The following is a 21,118-nucleotide window of genomic DNA, read 5'->3' on the forward strand; positions in this document are numbered from 1 at the left end:
TTCAGGTATCCTTGGGGACCGTTAGTCCCGCCCCTGGAAAGGCGGGAAGGCTGGGCTGGTTTCAAAGTCCCCAGGTCAGTTTCTGGAACTGGGTGGTCCGGAATGTCTCCAGGGCAGTTTCTGGAACTGGGTGGTCCGGAGAATTTCGTTCTGATGCAACCTGTGAATGTGATTGTGTTCCCCTGCCTCGGGCCAGTTGGCCTTACAGTTATAGTGGATGAATCTATGATTCTTAAGTATTCTATATAGTCCTCTCATAGAATTTAAGTTCTTCAGAGTTTTATCAACATCAGAAGGTTTCTAGGTCTCAAACTATTCTCTCAGCTTTAGGACCTACATGGTTAGTTTGCTTTTCTTTCGAAAAGGAGCTACTAAGTACTCCCACTTTCTAAACGTTTTTTTGAAAAATTTCAGTTGTATACAGGAGGAGAGAAAATGCAGTGAACTCTCCTGTCCTTATTCAGCCTCAACAACTAGTCTCATAGCTAATCTTATTTTTATAAGATTTTATATATATATATATATTATATTATATATAATATATATATAATTATATATATATAATCTTATATTTTATAACCCAATCTGTAACCCTCCATTGATTATTTTGAAGGAAATCTCAAACATCATATGATTTCATCTGTTAATAAATATAGCTCTATGATTAACACACACAAAAAATAGTGATTCCTTAATATTTGCAAGCATACAGTCAGTGCTCAAATTTCCACATCTCATTTTTTTTTGTTTTGTTTTTTTAACATCTTTATTGGGATATAATTGCTTTACAATGGTGTGTTAGTTTCTGCTTTATAACAAAATGAATCAGTTACACATATACATATGTTCCCATATGTCTTCCCTCTTGCGTCTCCCTCCCTCCCACCCTCATTTTGTTTTATTTTTTCCTTTACAGTTTGTCTGAATCAGCATCCATACACTGCTATTGGTTGATAATCTCTTAATCTGTAGATGTTCTTTTAAATTTTTTCTTGTAGTTTTTGTATTTGTTGAAGAAGCTGGATCATTCGTCCTCTGGACTTTCCCACAGTCTGGGTTTTGCTGGTTTCATTCCCGTGGTGCTATTTAGCATATTTTTCTTCCCCTCTTTTTCCTGTATAGTGGTGGTTAGATGTATATATGGTTCAATATGCAGACGTGGTTCAGTATTTCAGCAAGAATATTCCTTTTCACTCTTATGGAACATACTTCTTATACTATACTGAACTAGATACCATAATGTTACTCTAGGGAGCTGTTTTTCTGTTGAGGGCCACTGAGACAAAAGTCATTCTAGGTCTCATTCTTTTCTTTGTTTTCTATTGTCCCCCGCCCCCATTTGACTTTCAGGTTAAGAATGGTTGGGAGGAGACTATTCACCCACCTGTTGATTGTTCCTGTATTATTTAGTTAAGGATATAGAAGCCACATGACTGTTCTGAATAGTAGTAAATACAGCTTACCTTTTAACAGCTTTTCCAATCTCTAGGCTTCCTGTGGTACATATAGCCACCTTTCCTACAGGAAAAATTCAGCTAGAGTTATTATATCGAATTCTTGGTATATCTTTGCCCCTTATACTTAGGCTTTGATGAACATTCTGCAAAGACTTGATGTAACAATCAAGTGATGCTTACAACATCACAGTTTTCTGGATTTTTGAACCAGTTCAACACCAGGAAGGCCATATTCTCATCCTGGGAGAGAAAAAGCAGAGTCAGTATCAGTTACACATGAGTAATATCTTTTCCTCTAACTTTCAAGAGTTCTGGAAAGTCATCTTCCTGCAGACCACCTCTGAATCTGTTTTGATACCTTTTGACTTGTACGGGTCTGATATTTAGTTTGCACCAAGGACTATGATCTGAATACTTTTCCCCACACTCCCATCCCTACCTTGCCTTCCTTTCTTTCCCTTTTCTTCCCTCTATTCCTCCTTTTATTGATCACACATTTATAACAGCCTAATATGCACCAGGAAAAGTGCTTTTAAGAAACAGATTAATAAGACATAGGCCTTATCTTTAAGGGAAAGGGGGGACTGCTGGGACCTTTAGTTATCTATATGAAAGAAAAAAAGCTTATATCACATGCAGAATCCAGGGAAATTTAACCCCCTAAATGTGAAAAGCAAACATTAAAAAAAAAAACCTCTATGGCCTCATGATAAGGAAGACTTTTTTTTTTAAAGGAAGACTTAAGACACAAAAAGCACTTCTCATGAAGAAAAATATTAATAAATTTGACTATATTAAAATAAAAACTTCCTGTAAAACAATGAATGCCATAAAAAGAAAAACAAGCTGCAGATGGGGAGAAGATATATGTAATTCAAATAATTGGCAAAGGATTAGCATGCAAAGTGTAAGTGGGCTCCTCTAAGTATTGTGTATATATATATATATATATATATATATATATATATATAATATTGGCAAACAGCCAAATAGAAAAATGTGTAAAGGATATGAGTAGGTAGTTCACAGTTGAAAGATTAATGGTCATTAAACATGTAAAGATGTTCTGCCTCACTAATAGGGGAATGCATATTAAAACAACAAAATATTTCACACGCATGAGATTGGCAAAAGTCTGTCATTACCACATTTTGGAGAGGATAGAGAGAAATCATTCTCATACACAGTTCATGGAGTGTACTTTGAAGGGCAATTTAGCAGTAATTAGAAAGTTGAAGATCAACATTCCAGAATTCCCCTGCAAGGTTTGTCTATGTGTTTCTGTATGTGTCTATCTGAGGAAAAGTCTTGGCAGTGTGTATAGTAAGATCTGTGTGCCACGTGTTTGTTGCAATATTGTGTGTTACAAAAATAGAGCTGGAAGTACCATAAAAGTCCTTCAGTGAGAGAAGGTATAAATAAAAAGTGGTATGTTCAAATAATGGGATACTATATGTATTACTTTGCTAGCGCTGCCGCAACCAAGTACCACAGAGGAGGTAGCTTAAACAACAGAAAATAATTTTCTCATAGCTCTGAAGGCTAGAAGTCCAAGATCAAGGTTTCAGCAGGGTTGATTCCTTCTGAGGGGTATGAGGGAAGGATCTCTTTTACAGGGCATTCTCCTTGGCTTGTAGATGGCCCTCCTCTTATGTCTCTTCACATTATCTTCCCTCTATGTATTTCTCTGTGTTCACCTTTCCCTTTTTTATAAACACACCAGTCATATTGGATTAACGTCCCTCAAATACTGATTAACATTTTGACTTGATTGCCCCTATAAAGACCCTATCCCCAAATAAGGTCACATTCTGAGGTACTGAGGGTTAGGACTTCAACATGAATTTTGGGGTGGGAGAGATACAGTGCAACCCATCACACTATGTAGCAGTTAAAAATGGATAAACTAGAATGAATCAAAGTAGATAAACTTCTAAAGCCTATTAGGTAAAAGGAAAAAAAAGATAGAGTGATATATGCATCATAACTCCATGTCTATAAAGTAAACAAAACTGCTTTATATAGTTTATGAGTAAACTCAACATCTATAGTAAAAACCTCAACATTTATGGGAATGGTAAACAGCAACTTCTGGATAGTTCTCACCACTGAGAAAGGAATGGTGAAATGCAGTTGCAAAAGGACCATAGCAGCTTCAGTTGTATCTGTAAAGTTTTCTTCCTTAAGGGAACAAAGGCAAAATGTTCAGATTTGTTCAAAAAGGCTGGCAGGTACATGAGTGTTATTAATATTCTTTTTAACTTTCCTATATTCCTGCAACTTGATAATTTAAAAAATAATAAGAGAAAAGAAAATATTAGTGAATGGAATAATGTCACTAAGTTGAAAAGTTAATTTTAATAATATAACCAGTAATTAAATCATAGGCAAAAGTTATAGAGTAGTGACAAGAGTTAATTCTGGTTGAAATTAGTTTTAATGTTTAGAGCAACAAAATGAATTTTATGATAAAATTAACAAACGTTTATAATACAGGCATACCTTGGAGATATTACAGATTCGATTCCAGACCACTGCAATAAAGTGAATATCAGAATAAAGTGAGTGGCATGGATTTTTTGGTTTCCTAGTGCATATAAGAGTTATGTTTACAATATACTGTAGTTCATTAAGTGTCCAATAGCATTATGTCTAAAAAAAAAAGCAATGTACCTACCTTAATTTAAAAACACTTTATTGCTAAAAAATTCTAACCATCACCTAAGCCTTCAGCAGGTCATAATGATTTTGCTGGTGAGGGTCTTGCCTTGATGTCGATGCTGCTGACTGATCAGGGTGGTGATTGCTGAAGGTTGGGGTGGCTGTGGCAATTCTTAAAATTGCAGTAAAGTTAGCCACATCGATTGACGCTTCCTTTCAAGACTGATTTCTCTGTAGCATGCAGTGCTGTCTGATAGCATATTACCTATAGTAGAACTTCTTTAAAAATTGAAGTCAGTCCTCCCAAACCCTGCCACTGCTTTATCAACTAAGTTTATTTAATATTCTAAATCCTTTGATGTTATTTCAACAATCTTCACAGCATCTTTACCAGAAATAGATTCCATCTCAAGAAGCCACTTTCCTTGCTCATCCATAAGAAGCCACTCCTCATCCATTCAAGTTTTCTCATGAGATTCCAGCAATTCGGTCACATCTTCAGGCTCCACTTCTAATGCTGGTTATCTTGCTGTTTCTACCACCTCTGCATTTACTTCCTCGATGTTTTGAACCCCTCGAAGTCATCCGTGAAGGTTGGAATCAACTTCTTCCAACTCGAATCATGAATGGAATCTAGAGTGGTAAATCCTTTCCAGAAGGTTTTCGATTTACTTTGCCCAGGTTCATCAGAGGAATCACTGTCTGTGGCAGTTATAGCCTTACAAAATGTATCTCTTAAAGAATAAGACATGAAAGTCAAAATAAGTCCTGATCGTGGGCTGCAAAATGGTTGTGTTAGCAGGCGTGAAAGGAACATTAATTTTGTTGTACATTTCCATCAGAGCTCTTGGATGACCAGGTACATTATCGATAAGCAGTAGTATTTCGAAAGGTATCTTTTTTTTTTTTTTGGAGCATAGATGTTCCATAAACCATGCTATAAACAGACGTGATTCCATCTAGGCTGAGTAGATTTAGCTTAATTCTTAAGGGCCCTAGGATTTTCTTAGTGGTAAAATGAGCATTGGCTTCAGCTTGAAGTCACCAGCTGCAATAGCCCCTAATAAGAGAGTCAGCCTGTCCTTTGAAGCTTTGAAGCCAGGCATTGACTTTTCCTCTCTAGCCATGAAAGTCTTAGATGGCATCTTCTTCCAGTATAAAGCTTTTTTGTCTACGCTGAAAATCTGTTGTTTGGTGTAGCCACCTTCATTATTGATCTTAGCTAGATCTTCTGGATAACTTGCTGCAGCTTCTACATCAGCATTTGCTGCTTCACCTTGCACTTACATGTTATGAAGGTGGCTTCTTTCCTGGAACTTCATGAGCCAACTTCTGCTAGCTTCAAACTTTTCTTCTCCTTCATCAAATTGCAGAGAGTTAGGGCCTTGCTCTGGATTAGGCTTTGGCCAAAGGGAATGTTGTGACTAGTTTGATCTTCCTTCCAGACCATTCAGACTGTCTCCATATCAGCAATAAGGCTGTTTTGCTGTCCTACCATTCATGTGTTCACCAGAGTAGCACTTTTAATTTCCTTCCAGAACTTTCCTTTGCATTTGCAACTTGGCTGACTGGTGCAAGAGGCCTAGCTTAATCATGTTTAGCTTTTGATATTAAGTGAGGGACATATGACTCTTCCTTTCACTTGAACATGTAGAGGCCATTGTAGGGTTATTTATCGGCCTAATTTCAATATTGTTTTGTCTTAGGGAATAGGGAGGCCTGAGGAGAGGGCGAGAGATGGGGGATTGGCTGGTCAGTGGAGCAATCAGAACTCACACAACATTTATTGATTAATTTTGCCATCTTATATGGGCTCAGTTCATGGTGCCTCCAAACAGTTATAATAGTGACATCAAAGATCACAGTTCACCATAACGGGTATAATAATAATGAAAAAGTTTGAAATATTGCAAGAATTACCAAAATATGACAAAGAGACATGAAGTGAGCAAATGCTGCTGGAAAAATGGCACCTGTAGATTTGCTTGATGCAGGGTTTCTCATCAACCTTCAATTGATAAAAAATGCATTGTTTGTGGAGAGCAAAAAAGCAAAATGCAATAAAACAAGATATTCCCGTGTCCTTTGTAGAAAGCAAGAATTTCACTTTTCATACCTGAAGAAGTTTGAACTTTTGAAGTGACTCATTTGTGGAGCATTGTGTTGGGCATGTTAGGGAACATCTCAAATGTGACTCAACACATAGCATATAAATGACTTTATTCTCTACAGTCTAGAGCAGTGGCTCTTAACTAGGTATGTATGATAGTAGGTGGGGCATTTTTGGTTGTTATAATGTCTCTTGACACTTAGTGGGCAGCATCTAGTAATGCAAAACATCCTGTAATGTATAGGACAAACTTGTAAAGAAGGATGCCAATAAATGTCAATGGCCCATTGAGAAATGTTGGTCTACAGGCTAATTTCCTTTCAAAGCAGATCACCTGAAGGTTCATAAAAGCAGATAAGAACTGTGAAACAGTAACTATTTTTAAAGCATTTTGGGTTATAAAAATAAACTACTTTTTTGATTAGTCACTGGTAGCATCAAAATGAATTTTTCTTAGTTTTATGATAACAATTATTTGTTTTTCACTGAGGTAAAATTTACATAACATAAAATTAACCATTTGAAGTGTACAGTTCAGGGACTTCCCTGGTAGCGCAGTGGTTAAGAATCCTCCTGCCAATGCAGGGGACATGGGTTCGATCCCTAGTCTGGGAAGATCCCACATGCTGCAGAGCAACTAAGCCTGTGTGCTGCAACTACTGAGCCCACATGCTGCAACTACTGAAGCCCGCACCTAGAGCCTGTGCTCCACAACAAGAGAAGCCCACACACCACAACGAAGAGTAGCCCCCACTCAACGCAACTAGAGAAAGCCTACATGCAGCAACAAAGACCCAAAGCAGCCAAAAATAAATTAAAAATAAATAAAGTGTACAATTCACTGGTATTTAGTACATTCACAGTGTTGTGTAACCAACACCTCTGTCTAGGTCCAGAATTTTTGTCATTACCCCAAAATGAAGCCCCATATGCATTAAGCAGTCACTTCTCATTCTCCTGTCCTCTTAGCCCCTGGCAACCACCAATCTGTCTTCTTAGATATTGTGGGTATTTTATATATATGAAATCATATAATATGTGACCTTTTGTGTCTGCCTTCTCTTAGCACAAAATTTTTAAGATTCATCCATGTTTAGCACATGTCATTACTTAATTCCTTTTTGTGGCTAAATAATCCCATTGTGTGGCTGTATTGCATTTTGTTTATTCATTCATCCATTGATGGACATTTGGGTTGTTTTCACCTTTTGGCTCTTGTGAATAGTGCATCTGTGAATATTTATATACAGGTTTTTGTTGGCATAGCTGTTTTCATTTCTTTGGGTATATACCTAGGAGTAGAATTGCTGGATTTTATGGTAATTCTGTGTTTAACTTTTTGAGGAAACGCCAAACTGTTTTCCACAGCAAGTCTACCATCTTAAATTCCCACCAGTAGTGTATAATCGTTCCAATTTCTACACATCCTCACCAACAGATCCCAGTTATATTTAAGATGACATACTAAGTAATTGAATCAAAATGTCTGGATAGTGGGATTTTTTATCACTATAAAAATATAAAATTTTTTATATTTTTCTGGCTACACCTTTTAACCTTTATAGAATTAGCCACTATTACTATGGTTATTTTTTAATGTAAAATTTTATTTGTTCTCATTTGAGCAAACTAAAAGTAAATGCTTCACATTCATTATCGACAAGTGTAAGGTTAAAATTCGTTTTATATGTTGGACTGTGAGCTGAGTTGTAATCCACAAAAAAGATCTGAAGTCTTAATATATTTTAACAGAATTATTTTACAAGAGAAGAATGTAAGAGTTTGATTGGTCCTGGTAAGACTAGAATGCAAAAGGTTCTTACGGTTGATGTATTACACGGTACTCTGCTACCTCAGATTTTCTGTGGATGAAGTCTTGTATCTAGTGTTCACAGATCTCTTTTTCTGCAACACAAGAATTTTGAATCAAGAATATAGGAATTGTGAGTCTGAATTCAAACTTGGGGACTCCAAATAAATTTAGAAGTAGTACTGAACTTTTGGATGGAGGCCAAACTGGTGTTGGAAGAGATGAGTGGGAGTCTCTTAGAATGATATTATTTGCATTAAACAAATAGTTTAGAAACAACTTGTTTAAAGTGGGGAAGCAGGTTCTGAAATGTTTTTAGCAAGAGAAGTCTCTAAGTGTTCTTTCACGCATCCTTTTACTTACAGTGTATTTATTATATACCGTGTGTGTTTGGCCCATGACTGTTAATTTAGTTATTGTATCATATTTTAAGTCTGAAGAAAGGAAATATTACAGGGTATTTTTGTGAAGTGTTTCTTTGAGGTAAAGTAGGCTTAGATTAAGTTATTTGTTTTTGTTTTTTAAACATGTGCTTCTTCAATTTACTCTCTTTTGTGTAGTCCTACTGGGTAAGAAAGTTTTCCCCAGCTTCACTCTGTAATTTGATTTAGGGAAAACAAGATATGCTTTCTCAAACTGTACCCCTCTTCCATAAGTTTTTATATGCTCTCCTTGCTGGTGTGTTTTCCCCTTTTTCTTACTCCATTGGTCTAGGATTAAGCTTTACTTTATAACATTGTGGTGATCTGACTTGATATGTGAAGGTTGAACTAAAAGATTTAGAAGATGAATGATTGTCATGTTTCATAAACTTTGTAATTACAATAGCACAGCAAAATTATCATCCTGATATTTTGTTTTTATCTAATACCAAAATACCAGGTTGATACTATTTAATTAAAATGTTTACAAAGTAACGATTTTTAAAAAAATAAGTGAGACCAAAAGTTTAATGCATATCAAATATTATCAATTATCAACAATTCAGAAAATGTCAAAAACCTTATAAAAATATTAATGTTAAATATATATTATTTGAACATAAGCTATTTGTGGATAAAATTAACAAAATACATTTTGAATAAAAATACATTTTTATTCAAAAATAAAAATGAAGAATACTTAAGTGCAGGTTCAAATCTGCATCAGTGGTTCATTATCGAGCGATGATCATATCTTTGTGCATATTTTTCCTGCTGCTGAAGTTTTCTTAAACTTAATGAGTTGAAATAATGGTGAAAAAATAATTATAATCCCAAATATATTCATAGATAATCTCATTTCTTGTTCGATAGCTTTGAGATTTTTAAATTTAAATTATATATATTTAAGGTTCATTTTTGATTGAAGTTTTAATGCTCATAGTTTAATGAGTCAAAAAGGTCTTACAAGACTAGCTAAGAAGAACCACAGCCCCCCAACCACTAACTTATTGCCTTGTCAGAGAGAAAAGCCAAGTGCGGTAAATACCTCCTCTCTCTTTTGCTCTCTCACCTCCTTCTCGTGACTAATATCAGCCCACTGGAAACCAAAAGGGAAGGAAGTCATACAGATATCAATACATAAAGGCCAACCTCCTTTTGCAGAGGGTGGGAATTGGATCTGAAAGGGCAAACAGGAAAAATTTAGCCCAATAGTTTTAATTTCTAAGACACCACTTTTTAGTGACTTTTTTTTTTTTATATATAGTAATATAGTTTTTGGTTTTTACCTTTGTGAGGATTAAAATTTTTTTCCTTCTTTCATGGTCTTCTTCCTTCCAAGTGACGGTTTCATGCCCCCTTTATAAGGGGAATGTTCTGTCTTCCATATTAGAGATTTTTCCCAATTGTACACCCATCTGAGTGAATTTAAGAGTGAGGCACAAAAAGCTGACAGGAAGGTCTTTGCAGATGGATGGGGCTTCTGCTTTCTCATTCAGTAGGCCTGAAGTGGGACTTACAAAATTGCATTTCTAACTAGTCCCAGGTGTTGCTAGTCCAAGAATCACATTTTAAGAACCACTTTATTAAGGAGACTCACCTCTATGAAAGGAATGGATTGGAAGGAAGCAGAGAGAAAGTTAAGCTGCAGTGCGGAGAGTTCTGAAGCTACAATGGCCCATCAGAGATGTCCAAGTTAAGACAAAGAGCTGGGCCTTTATTACCCCCATGTTGATCAGCCTCTGGATGTGGGCTGTCCCTGGAAGGAGATATGACCTTAGGGAGTGAAGTTTTCTTCAGCATAGGTATCCCCATAGGGGGCTGACAGCTGAGGGCTTTCTGCTAGAAGCACTCCCAGCAGGTGTGGGGGACAGAGTCCTTCTTTCCTGAAAAGGGGAAATGGGTATATTACAGTATATTACAGAGTCCATATATGCTCTTTCCCAGTCATTTGCTGAGCTTCTTTGGATATGTAAGTTTGTGTTTTTTGCAAGATCTGGGGAAATTCTGGCCATTATCAGATATTTTTCTGTCTCATTATCTTCTCCAGTGGTACATAATTAGACCACTTGATATTGTACTATGAATCTCTGAAGCTCTGTTTATTATTTTGAAGATCTTTTTCTTTCTCCTTTAGAATCAGTAAAATGTATTGATTTATTTACTGGTTTAGTGTCCCCTTTTCTGCTGTAACTGATCTCCTTTAAGGTAATCCAATGAATTTTTCATTTCAGATATTGTCCTTTTTACTTCTAGAATTTCCATTTGGTTCTTTCATTTTGGTTCCGTCTCTCAGCTGAGATTCCTCCCAGGTGTACATTTATTATGACCATATTTTCCTTTAAATACTTGAATGTGTTTGTAATACTTGCTTTGAAGTCTTCATCTGCTAATTCTGATGTCTAGGTCATTCAGGATTTGGTTTCTTTGAGCTGCTTTTTTTTTCTTGACTCTGGGTCTCTTTTTCCTTTGTTCTGGTAAATTTTGCTTGTGTAATGGGTATTGTGAGTGATATGTTGTAGACTTTGGATTCTGTTATTTTTCTCTGATGAGTGTTAATTTTTTTTATCCTGGTTGCCAGTTAACAGGGCTGGATTCAAACTCCAACATTATCTCTTTTGTGTTAAGTAACAACAAAAGTCTCAACTCACATCTTTACACCTTCCAGCTATTGCTTTTTGCTGGTAACCTTGGAGTCTTCCCCAAATGAAGGTCATCCAAATATTTGGGCATAGTTTATACAGAAATTTTGTGACATTTTCCTTTCTGGGATTCATCTTTACTTTACAGTGGCTCTGGCAGCCCTAGACTTTGTCCTGTGGCTCCTCAGCTAGCAAGAAGGCAGATTTCTGCTTCCGTCCTGAGTGATTGTTGCTGTGTGGGCAGATAAGTGCTATCAGGCAACAGCCCTATAAATACAGCTCCTACCTGGTGCAGTTCCTTCTTTTAAGGATGACTTCCCTCCAGTTGCTACCTGATTTTGGTCTTGTTTGTTTTTATATTTTAATGTTTGTTTTTATATTTTATCCACAGTATATAATTGTTAAGGGTGGGAAGGTTACTCTAATATAAGTTAGCTTGTCATTTCAAAGCAGAACATTACAATATTGAAGCATTATTTTATTTTAGTTCAGTCAAAGCATCCATTATTCAAAGAATATTTTAGGAAATTGTAAAACATCCAGTAAATGGAATATTACGATACATTATGTTAAATTTTTGAAACAAAATTTGGAAACAAGGATGTCTGCTATCACTGCTACTCTTCACCTTTAGATGAGAGATTTTAGCCAAAGTAATTAGATAAGAAGCGGGGTGTGGGGGTGGGGGGAGGCCTAAAGATTGGAAAGGAAAAAAAATATTTTCATTAATTGTAAGTGAAATTATTATCAACAAGAGAATCTACATACTATTAGAACAGATAAGAGTTCAGGAAGGCTGCTGGATATAAGGTCAGCGTAGAATACCAATAGTTTTTCTGCACATCAGCATGCACATTAGCAAAAGCCAATTAGAAAACATATTAAGAAAAAAGAGATACAGTTTACAATACCATCTACAAGCTACCTAGTACTCTATAACAAAAGATATAGAGAAAATTACATGACATTTTTAAAGGACAGACAAGAATAAATTCAAATTATCCGTAAACTCCCCCAGTTCAATCTATAATATCAGTGCAGTTCAATAAAACTCTTAGGACTTTTGTTGAATTGGAAAAACAAAAAGCTCACCTGGAAATTAGAGGTCCAAGAATTCTCAAGGCTGTTCCGAAAATGGTTGAGGAGTGTCATACAAATTCAAAGTGTGGTGTTGGCTTAAGTATAGACAAGTAGATTAATAATAAAACTGAAAAAAAGCTGGAAACAGATTCAAACATATATGTAAACTTGACATAATAAAATAGAGAACAATTGGTTTGCCAAATACCAAACAAGAATAAATTCTGATTAAAATAAAGATCAAAAACAAAAAAGCTACCTTCAAAAATTTTAGAATGAAATATAGAATGTCTTTAAAACCTTAGCTAGATAGGATTTCTTATGACAAAAAACACAGGTCATAAAGGAAAAAAATTAATAAATTTTACTAAGTCAAAAATTTAAACTTTGGTAAGTTATTAAAATGTACCACTAACAAACTTAAGTATATGTAACAAGCAAAAGATTAGTATCCAGAATATATTAAGAACTACTACAATTTAGTAAGAAATCATCAACTCCACTTAAAAATGGGCAAAAGCCAAGAACCAACAGTTTATGGAGGAGAACCCATGTGGTCAAAAAGCAGGTGAAAAGGTATACAACAATGCTAGTAATTGGGATAATGACAAAGAGTTTTTCATACCCATTAGAAAGTAAGTTTTTAATATATGTCAGCATAATATATGTATCATATATAAATGGCATATGTATATACATTTTTTTTCACGGAAGTTGACAGGAAAATAGGGACTACATATACTGCTGATGGAAGTATGAATGTATACAAGTGCTTGCGAAAGGAATTCTGTAATACATAATAAAACTGAAAAGATACATCCATGAATCCTAGAAAATCAACTTTTAGACTTATAACTGAGAAATTTTTGATTGTGTATACCAGGAGACATGTACAAAGACGTTATTGCAGCATCGTTTGTAGAAAAACTGAAAAGTACATAATTGGCTTTCAATAGAGGAATGGATGAATAAATTTGATACATTCATTCAATGGAATACTTTGAGCAGTTGAAATAAATGGACTTCATCTAAGTGTGTCAACATGGAAAGATCTCAAAAACAGGGTTGAGTGAAAAGGACATTTGCAGAATATATATAATGTAATGGCATTTATATAATCACTTAAAAGCTTCATGGAGCAATAGTGTATGTTGCTTGTAGATCTAATACACGTATTGAAATACCACCTGGGAAGGTTATACATCAGATTAATGATGGTTGTGTTTGGGAAGGTAGGGGAGGGTGTGAGACTGGACAGAAGAACAAAGGGGACTTAAATGTCTTCTATATCCCTCTATCATGTTTGTGTTAAGTATGAAGGGCTAGATTTAGATGTGTTCCCATTTTACTTTATAAGTTTATTCTTTAAAAGGCTGTCTTTTACATATTCTTTTCAGAGATTTACCAACTTGTTTGTTTGTGATAGGAAGTCACAGTCATCCTCTTTACATATCCTGTAGAGCAGTCAGTTTCTCGTAGAAGGGGAATATATTTAGATCTATTGTTTTTAAAATAATCTCATTTTCAAGTTCATATTAATTTCTCTGAAAACGCCTTCTTAAGTGGTCCCAAAGAGTTGTCTTTATATGGGGGACTAAATGTCTGTTTGTCATTCATTTATTCAACAGATTTTATTGAACACCTAACATATGCCAAATGGTAATACAGCAGTGAGCAAAACAGATGAATCCTGCTGTCATAGAGTTTAAATTCTAGACAAGGAAGATAGCCAGTAAACAAATAAATTAATAAAAATATTAAATGGTGGTAAGTGCAGTAATGAAATTTAAAACAGGATAAGAGGGATAGAGCGTGATGGAGAGTATTTTACATGAGGAAGTAGTCAGGGAAGAAGTGTCTGTGAAAGATAATATTGAGCAAAGTCATGAGGAAAGTGAACAGATAAGTTATATGGGAGAAGATTCTTAGATGCTGACCGAAAAAGCCATTGCAAGGCCCTACTCCTGCCTTGAGAAGCAGCATGGAGGACAGCGTGGCAGGAGCTGAATGAATGAGGAGTAGACTAATATGAGATGAGATTAGAAAAATAGCAGAGGGCTGGATCATGCAGGACTTTGTTGGCCGTGATAAGGACCTTGGAGCATAGGACTAATGTGGTGGACGGTATCACTCTGGCTACTTGGTTGAGAATAGCCCACAAGGTAGGTGGTGGGGATGTAAAGATAGAAGCAGATAGAAGGTTATTATAACAGTTTTGAAAAGAAATGATAATGGTTTAGACCAAGGTGGTGAGAAATGGTTGTTTTGTTTTTTTTTTTTGGCTGTGTCGGGTCTTAGTTGCCGCACGCGGGATCGACGTGTGGGCTTCTTTCTAGTTGTAGCACTCAGACTTGTCTCTAGTTGTGGCACGTGGGCTCAGTCTTTTCTCTAGTTGTGCATGCGGGCTTCTATCTAGTTGGGGCATGCAGGCTCAGTAGTTGCACGTGGGCTTAGTTGCCCCGTGACATGTGAGATCTTAGTTCCCCGACCAGGGATCGAACCCGAGTCCCCTGCATTGGAAGGCAGATTCTTAACCACTGGACCACCAGGGAAGTCCCGGTTGTATTTTTGATATATTACTTTTTAGCATCAATTCTTAATCTGTAGATTACCTTCTTATCTCAGGGAAACTGTGGGAGTTATTAAGAAGAGGGAAAAACAGCACACTTTAGCTGCTAATGAGTGAGAAGCTATACACACAATCTCCAAAGATTTTAAACTTCTAAAGATCTTCTGTGGGATGGTAAGGAGGGGATTTCAGTTCCTCTTACCTAGAGGTATCATTTACTTTTTCCTTTTAGTCATTGTGAATTTTGCAGTTGAGCTTAATCCAGTCATAATTTGTTCTTTAAATAATGAAATTTGAAATTCAAGTACAGGTGTAAAGTTTTGAGGTTACTGATTGAATTAACTGAATTGTGATTTAAATACTTATTTTTACTTACTCTATAGTTTAACTGTATAGCTATATACAAGGTAAATAACCACTTTGTTTTTCATTTATTTGGCTCTAGAACCTTTTATAGAAAATAATTTGGTTTGTAACATCTATTCAAGATAGTATATAAACTGTCTTTGAACTTTTGCATGATTTCATTGCATTTGCACTTCGATATGTTAAAATCCAAATTATAGTTCAGTTATTTTATACCAGCTTCATTTGTATTATATATTAATTGTTCACTTACATTCAGTAGTTCAGTTAAATTTTTATATAGTGGCTTTTTGTGTTATTTATTTCTAAATACAGTCTTTCTTTCCAACCCATATTAGCTAATCTTTATTATTACTTTTATGTCTATGGATTCTGTGTGTGTGTGTGTGTGTGTGTGTGTGTGTGTGTGTGTGCGCGTGTGCATGAGAGAGGGGGAGAAAGAGAGGAGGGGAAGAGAATCTACTTTTCTTTTGTTAATTTTTTGGCGGTGCCACGCGGCATGCAGGCTCTTAGTTCCGCAACCAGGGATGGAACCCGCGTCCCCTGCAGTGGAAACTAGGAGTCTTAACCACTGGACTGCCAGGGAAATCCTCGAGAGAAACTACTTTGTAATAAGTCTTTAGAAATACAGATAATGTTACACCATTATGGCTTTTAAATGCTAAACAAATCATTGTCCAGAGTGGCAGGCATAGAGTAAAAATCATAATTCATTGTAAACTCTGTGTTCTATTTCTACGTGTAATAATACATCTGCACTTTTAGGTATCACTAGAAACAAACTTTGTTCAAAAACATCTTTTACAAAGATAGAGCATATCAGCAATAGGGTGACTGTAGCAGTGAACTCAGAAAATATTCTGATCATGCTTTAGGATTGAATTTAGTACAATGAGTGGGAAGCAGACTTTTGTTTTGCTTTGTGAAACATGCAGTTTTAGGGTATGATGCCTAATCTTAAGAACTTTGCTTATTTTTTTCATAGTACAGATAACGAATTACCATGTCTGTTTGAAAATGCTTTGAACATTTAATAAATTTATCAGTCTTATTAACTTAACTTTCTTTTTCTTTTAGCAAAACTATACAATCTAAAGTGGACTGCATTTTGGTAAGTGAAATAACTAATCTTAAAGTTCTTTTGTTATAAGGCTTTTCCCACTATATAAAATACATTTTTGAGTAAATATTTATTTTAAGTATAACTCAATTTAAGTGAATAAAATTTGACATTTAGTTACAACCCTAGGGGTGAACTGGCTATGTGCTGTCTAGATACTTTCCTATATCTCATCAGTAATAATTGCATGTTTTTGAAACTTGCTGGCTTTTACTAAAGATCACTTCAGCATTTAATAAAGTGAATGTTTATTTTTCTTTTCTAATAACTCTTAAAGGATTTGTTAAAGAAAAAATTCAAGATGTTTGATGGGTTAAGTTTTGTTGTGATAGTGTATTTTTTGTATTTGCGTTGCTAGACTTCAGGAATTAAAGCCACAATGATAGTTTACATTCAGGTTTGACTTGCAGACTATAAGAATTTGTTTAAATGATAGCTTTTTAAAATACTTTATGGGTTGGTTTTTGTTGCTATAATATACTTTTTATGTTTGGATTGCTGGCCTTCAGGCGTGAAAGCCACAAAAATAGTTTAAATTTAGATTGTGTTTTTAGTTCCTTAGATCTTCTCTTAAACATATGAGGGAAGAAGTATGCAGCTACTGAGACTACTGGAATAGTACTGACTTCTTTCATGGAAGTGTATATTAATGGAATGTTCCCTAGGCTCTAGAATATTCAGTGATTCTGCACTGTTAGATTCCCCAAAATGTCACTGTAGTTAGTCCTCTTTCTATATTTGTGATATCAGAACTTTCTTATTCAGGTTCAGGTCTTCACTATAAGCTAACATTTTTTTGTTAGGGAGTAAGTGTCTGTAGTGTCTGGTGCTGAAATAGTATGGGATCTTATTAGCTTATGATATTATTGTTAGTTTCTAGGTAGGTGAATAGATAACAGTACTTCATAGGAGAACAGGTAACTTGATCAGTTCTCCTATGCCTTTCTAACCTAATAGTTAAGAAAGAGGACTTTGTGGGGATGTTTTCTCCTTTTTTTTACTTTATTATCTTTTTTTTTTTCCACAGTAACCCTCTGAAGCAGATAATCTTGTTACTTCCCTTTTACAAATAAGAAACTGATGCTCTTGCATTTACTTCAAAAAATAATTATTGAGCCCATGCTAGGTATAAGGGATACAACATTAAAAGGACATGTTGCCTTGCCCTCAAGAAATTCAGTCTGTTAAAATAGATTTAATAGTGCTCTTAAGATCTAGGGAGGTGGTGATTGGGGATGGATTGGGCGACCTTACCCCCAACCCCCAGAGCATTTTCTGAATCTCCCATCTCTGGAGTCTCATTGTTTATATCTGTTACTCAGTAACTATTGCATAATTACTCTGTGCTAGACCCTGTCTGGGTGTCAGAATACAGTGGTAAACAAGACAGATACAGTTGCTATCTAAGACCTCCTGCCCTTTTTTTTTTTTTTTTTCAGTATCTGAGATAATGTTGGAGGATTATTCAATTTTTTCTTTTCATTAAGAAAATTGAGACGAAGACTGCTATAATTTATTAAATATGGCATTTATAAAATACTAAATAAGAACAAAAAGGGTTTTTTTAATCTTTCAAGAGTTCAGAAGTGTTTATATTTTAGCATAAGTTTTAAAGTTATATGTATTTGATGAACAAGATAGTAAGATCTCTGTCTTCATGAATCTTACATTTTACTGAGTGAAGTAGACATTAAATGAATGGTAAAATAAATAAACATTATAACTTCAGGTAACCATAAATACTATTACAGAATTTTTAAAGGCAACAGGAGACAACTGATGGTGGGTAGGATAACCTCAGATTGGGTGATTAGGAAAAGTCTCTGAGGAAATGACATTTGAGAGAAGACCTGAATAATAGGAAGCCAGTCTTGTGTGAAGATCTGCCAGTGACACATACTAGGCAGAGGGAACAGAAAGTACAAAAATTCTGAAGCAGAAATGAGTCTGGGATGTTTGAAGAATACAAAGAACCCAGTATGCTGGAACTTATGAAAGGAGGAGAGGATGATAGGAGAAAAGTCTAGATAGGGCTTATTTAGCTATGGCAAATAGTTTGTATTTTCTTCTAAATGAATGGAAAGCCAATTAAAAGGTTTTAAGTAAGAAAATAGTATGATCTAGTTTTTTTGTTTGTTTGTTTTTTAATACCTTAGCTGTTGTTGGAAAATGGGCTTGTAGGGGGATGAGCGTAGAAGCAGGAAAGCCAGTTAGGCTATTCGAAAAGTCCAAGTGAGAATATAAGGCTCTTGCTCAGATGATGACAGTGGAAGATGGGGAAAAAATAGATGAATTCAAGGCATATTTTCGATATAAAGCCAGTAGGCCTTGCTTGCTGACGTACTGAATGTGAAGGGAGAAACAAAGAGGAATTAAGGATAATTTCTTTTGGTCTAAAGGATTTCCTTTAGTATTTCTTACAAGGCAGGTTTGCTCATAATGAATCCTCTTGATCAGTATTTATCTGTGAATGTCTTTATTTTACTTTCAGTTTTGAAGGATAGTTTTCCTCCTTTGGCCTTCATTGTTTCTGATGAGAAGTCAGTCATTAATCATGTTGTTTTCTGGTACATGATGAGTTGTTTTTCTCTTATTGCTATCAAGATTCATTCATAAATTCATTCACTGTTTGTTCACTCACCCACCTACTCTTGCTTTCAACAGTGTGACTATATATGTAGGTGTGGATCACTTTGTGTTTATCCTACTTTGGGTTTGCTGAGTTTACATCTGTAGATTAATTTGATTTGGGAAGTTTTCAGCCATTATTTCTTCAAATACTTTTTCTGTCCCTTGGATTCCCCTCTCCATAGAAAGCTGCCATTACACTGCTGTTGAAATTATTGATTTTATCACTCTAGTCTCTGGGGCTTTGTTTCTTTTTTTCTGATTATTTTTCCCTGTGTTCTAGTTTCTCTATTTTTATTAAGATTCCCTATTATTTCATTCCTTTTCATCATGGTTTCCTTTTTATGTTTACACACAGTCAGCCTCATCCACGTGGGATAGGTCATGGGAGAAGCCCCAAGCAAGAGTAAAACAGACTCTCACAGTTAATACCTGAAGTTCAGCAGTTTTTAATGACCAAAGACTTCTCAGTTTGTTGCCTTTCATCAGTTTCCAAAGCCCTAAAATCATTCTTTTTGACAATTTTTCATCATTTTAGAGTTATTTTGAGGGGAGGATTTGCTGGCTATTCATTCCATTTGTTCTAGATAGCTCAGCTTTCTCACATAGATTTTATCATGTTTTCTTCAAGAAGTTTTATAGTTTTAGCTTTTTCTGTTAGGTCTGTGAACCATTTTGATTTAAATTTTCTGTTTGGTATAAAGTGAGCTTCAGTGTTTATTTTTTACCGTATGGATAGATATCCAGTTGTTCCAGCATCACTTATTGAAAAGTCTACCCTTCCCCAATCACTTCCTATATCAAAAACCATTATGCGTGGGTCTTTGGCTAGAGTCTCTTTTTACCATCAATTGCTGTCTCTTTCTTTATGACATCACCACACTGTCTTGTTTACAGTAGCTTTGTCAAAAGTCTTGACATCAGGTAGTGTGATAATTCAAATTGGTTTTGGCATTTCCATACAAATTTCAGAATAACCTTGTCAATTCCTTTCAACAGAAAAGTCTACTGGGATTTGTTTGTGATTACAGTGAATTTATTGATAGATTTGGGGCCAGTGGACATCCTAATGACAAGTTTTATAATCCATAAGCATAGTATATCTCCATATTAGTGGATTCTTCTATAATTTCTCTCAGCAGTGTTTTCTAGTTTTCTGTGTATAGATCTTGTATATGTTTTGCTTAAATTATTCCTAGATATTTTAAGATTTTGGATGTTATCACAAACGGCATTAAAAAGTGTTTGTGGGCTTCTCTGGTGGCGCAGTGGTTGAGAGTCCGCCTGCCGATGCAGGGGACACGGGTTCGTGCCCCGGTCCAGGAAGATCCCACATGCCGTGGAGCAGCTGGGCCCGTGAGCCATGGCCGCTGGGCCTGCGCCTCCGGAGCCTGTGCTCCGCAGCGGGAGAGGCCACAACAGTGAGAGGCCCGCGTACCTCAAAAAAAAAAAAAAAAGTGTTTGTTATCCAATGTTTTGTTGCTAATATTTATGTTGACCTTGTGAGTATGCATACTTACTAAATTCTCATATGAGATGTAGAGTTTTTTGGATTTTCTACCAAATCAATCATATTATCCATGAATAAAGAAAAGTTTAATTCCATTTCAGTCTAAATGTCTACTTATTCATTTTTCTCACCTTATTCACAGCTAGGACCTTCAGTTCAATGTTGAATAGAAATGGTGAGAATTGGATTTACTTCCCTGTTCTCAGTCTTAGGAGAAAGCCGTTTATTCATTCACCTTACAATGGGATGTTAGCATTAGCTTTTTTATGAATGCTCTTTTCAAGTTGAACATGTTCCCTTCTGTTCCTATTTTGCTAAGAGGACTTTTATCAAAAATACATGTTGGATTTTATGAAATGATTTTTCTGCACTTACTGAAATAATCACATGGTACTTCTACATGATTCTGTTAAAAAGGTGAATTACACTGAGGGATTTTCCAAAATCAACCATCTTTGCATTCCCCTGGTAAACTCCATGTGGTGCGTATATTTCCGTATGTTGTGTTATACTATTATATATTGCTACATTGGATTTGCTGTTTTTTTAAAGACTATTGTGTGTCTGTGTTAATCAGGACTTTTGATCTGCTGTTTTCTTATAATGTCTTTTTGTTTTTGCTCTCTGGGTAATGTTGGCTCATGAAATGAGTTTGGAAGTGTTTTTCCTTTATTTTTTGAAGGGATTTATTTAAAATTAATATTATTTCTTCTTTAAATGTTTGGTTGTTTTTTTCTTTTGGC

At 35.4% G+C, this 21,118-nt stretch overlaps 1 protein-coding gene across 4 annotated transcripts in view; it reads left to right on the forward strand.

Moving 5' to 3' along the window:
• RFX7 (regulatory factor X7) overlaps positions 1-21,118 on the forward strand; it is a 168,983-nt gene that overhangs the window by 37,470 nt on the left and 110,395 nt on the right. For all 4 annotated transcript variants that reach the window (XR_016392099.1, XR_016392100.1, XM_022579565.3 and 1 more), the window contains one exon: positions 16,195-16,228. Coding sequence is in view for 2 of the 4 variants with exons in the window: in XM_022579565.3 (XP_022435273.2) it covers positions 16,195-16,228 (34 nt within the window). In the remaining 2 variants the exon portion in view is untranslated. The remainder of the gene's footprint in view (positions 1-16,194; positions 16,229-21,118) is intronic.

The sequence above is a fragment of the Delphinapterus leucas genome, chromosome 2, assembly GCF_059928025.1.
Source record: "Delphinapterus leucas isolate spDelLeu-1000000601 "Yukka" chromosome 2, BTC_Dleu_Yukka2, whole genome shotgun sequence".
In the NCBI taxonomy this organism is placed as follows: Eukaryota; Metazoa; Chordata; class Mammalia; order Artiodactyla; family Monodontidae; genus Delphinapterus; species Delphinapterus leucas.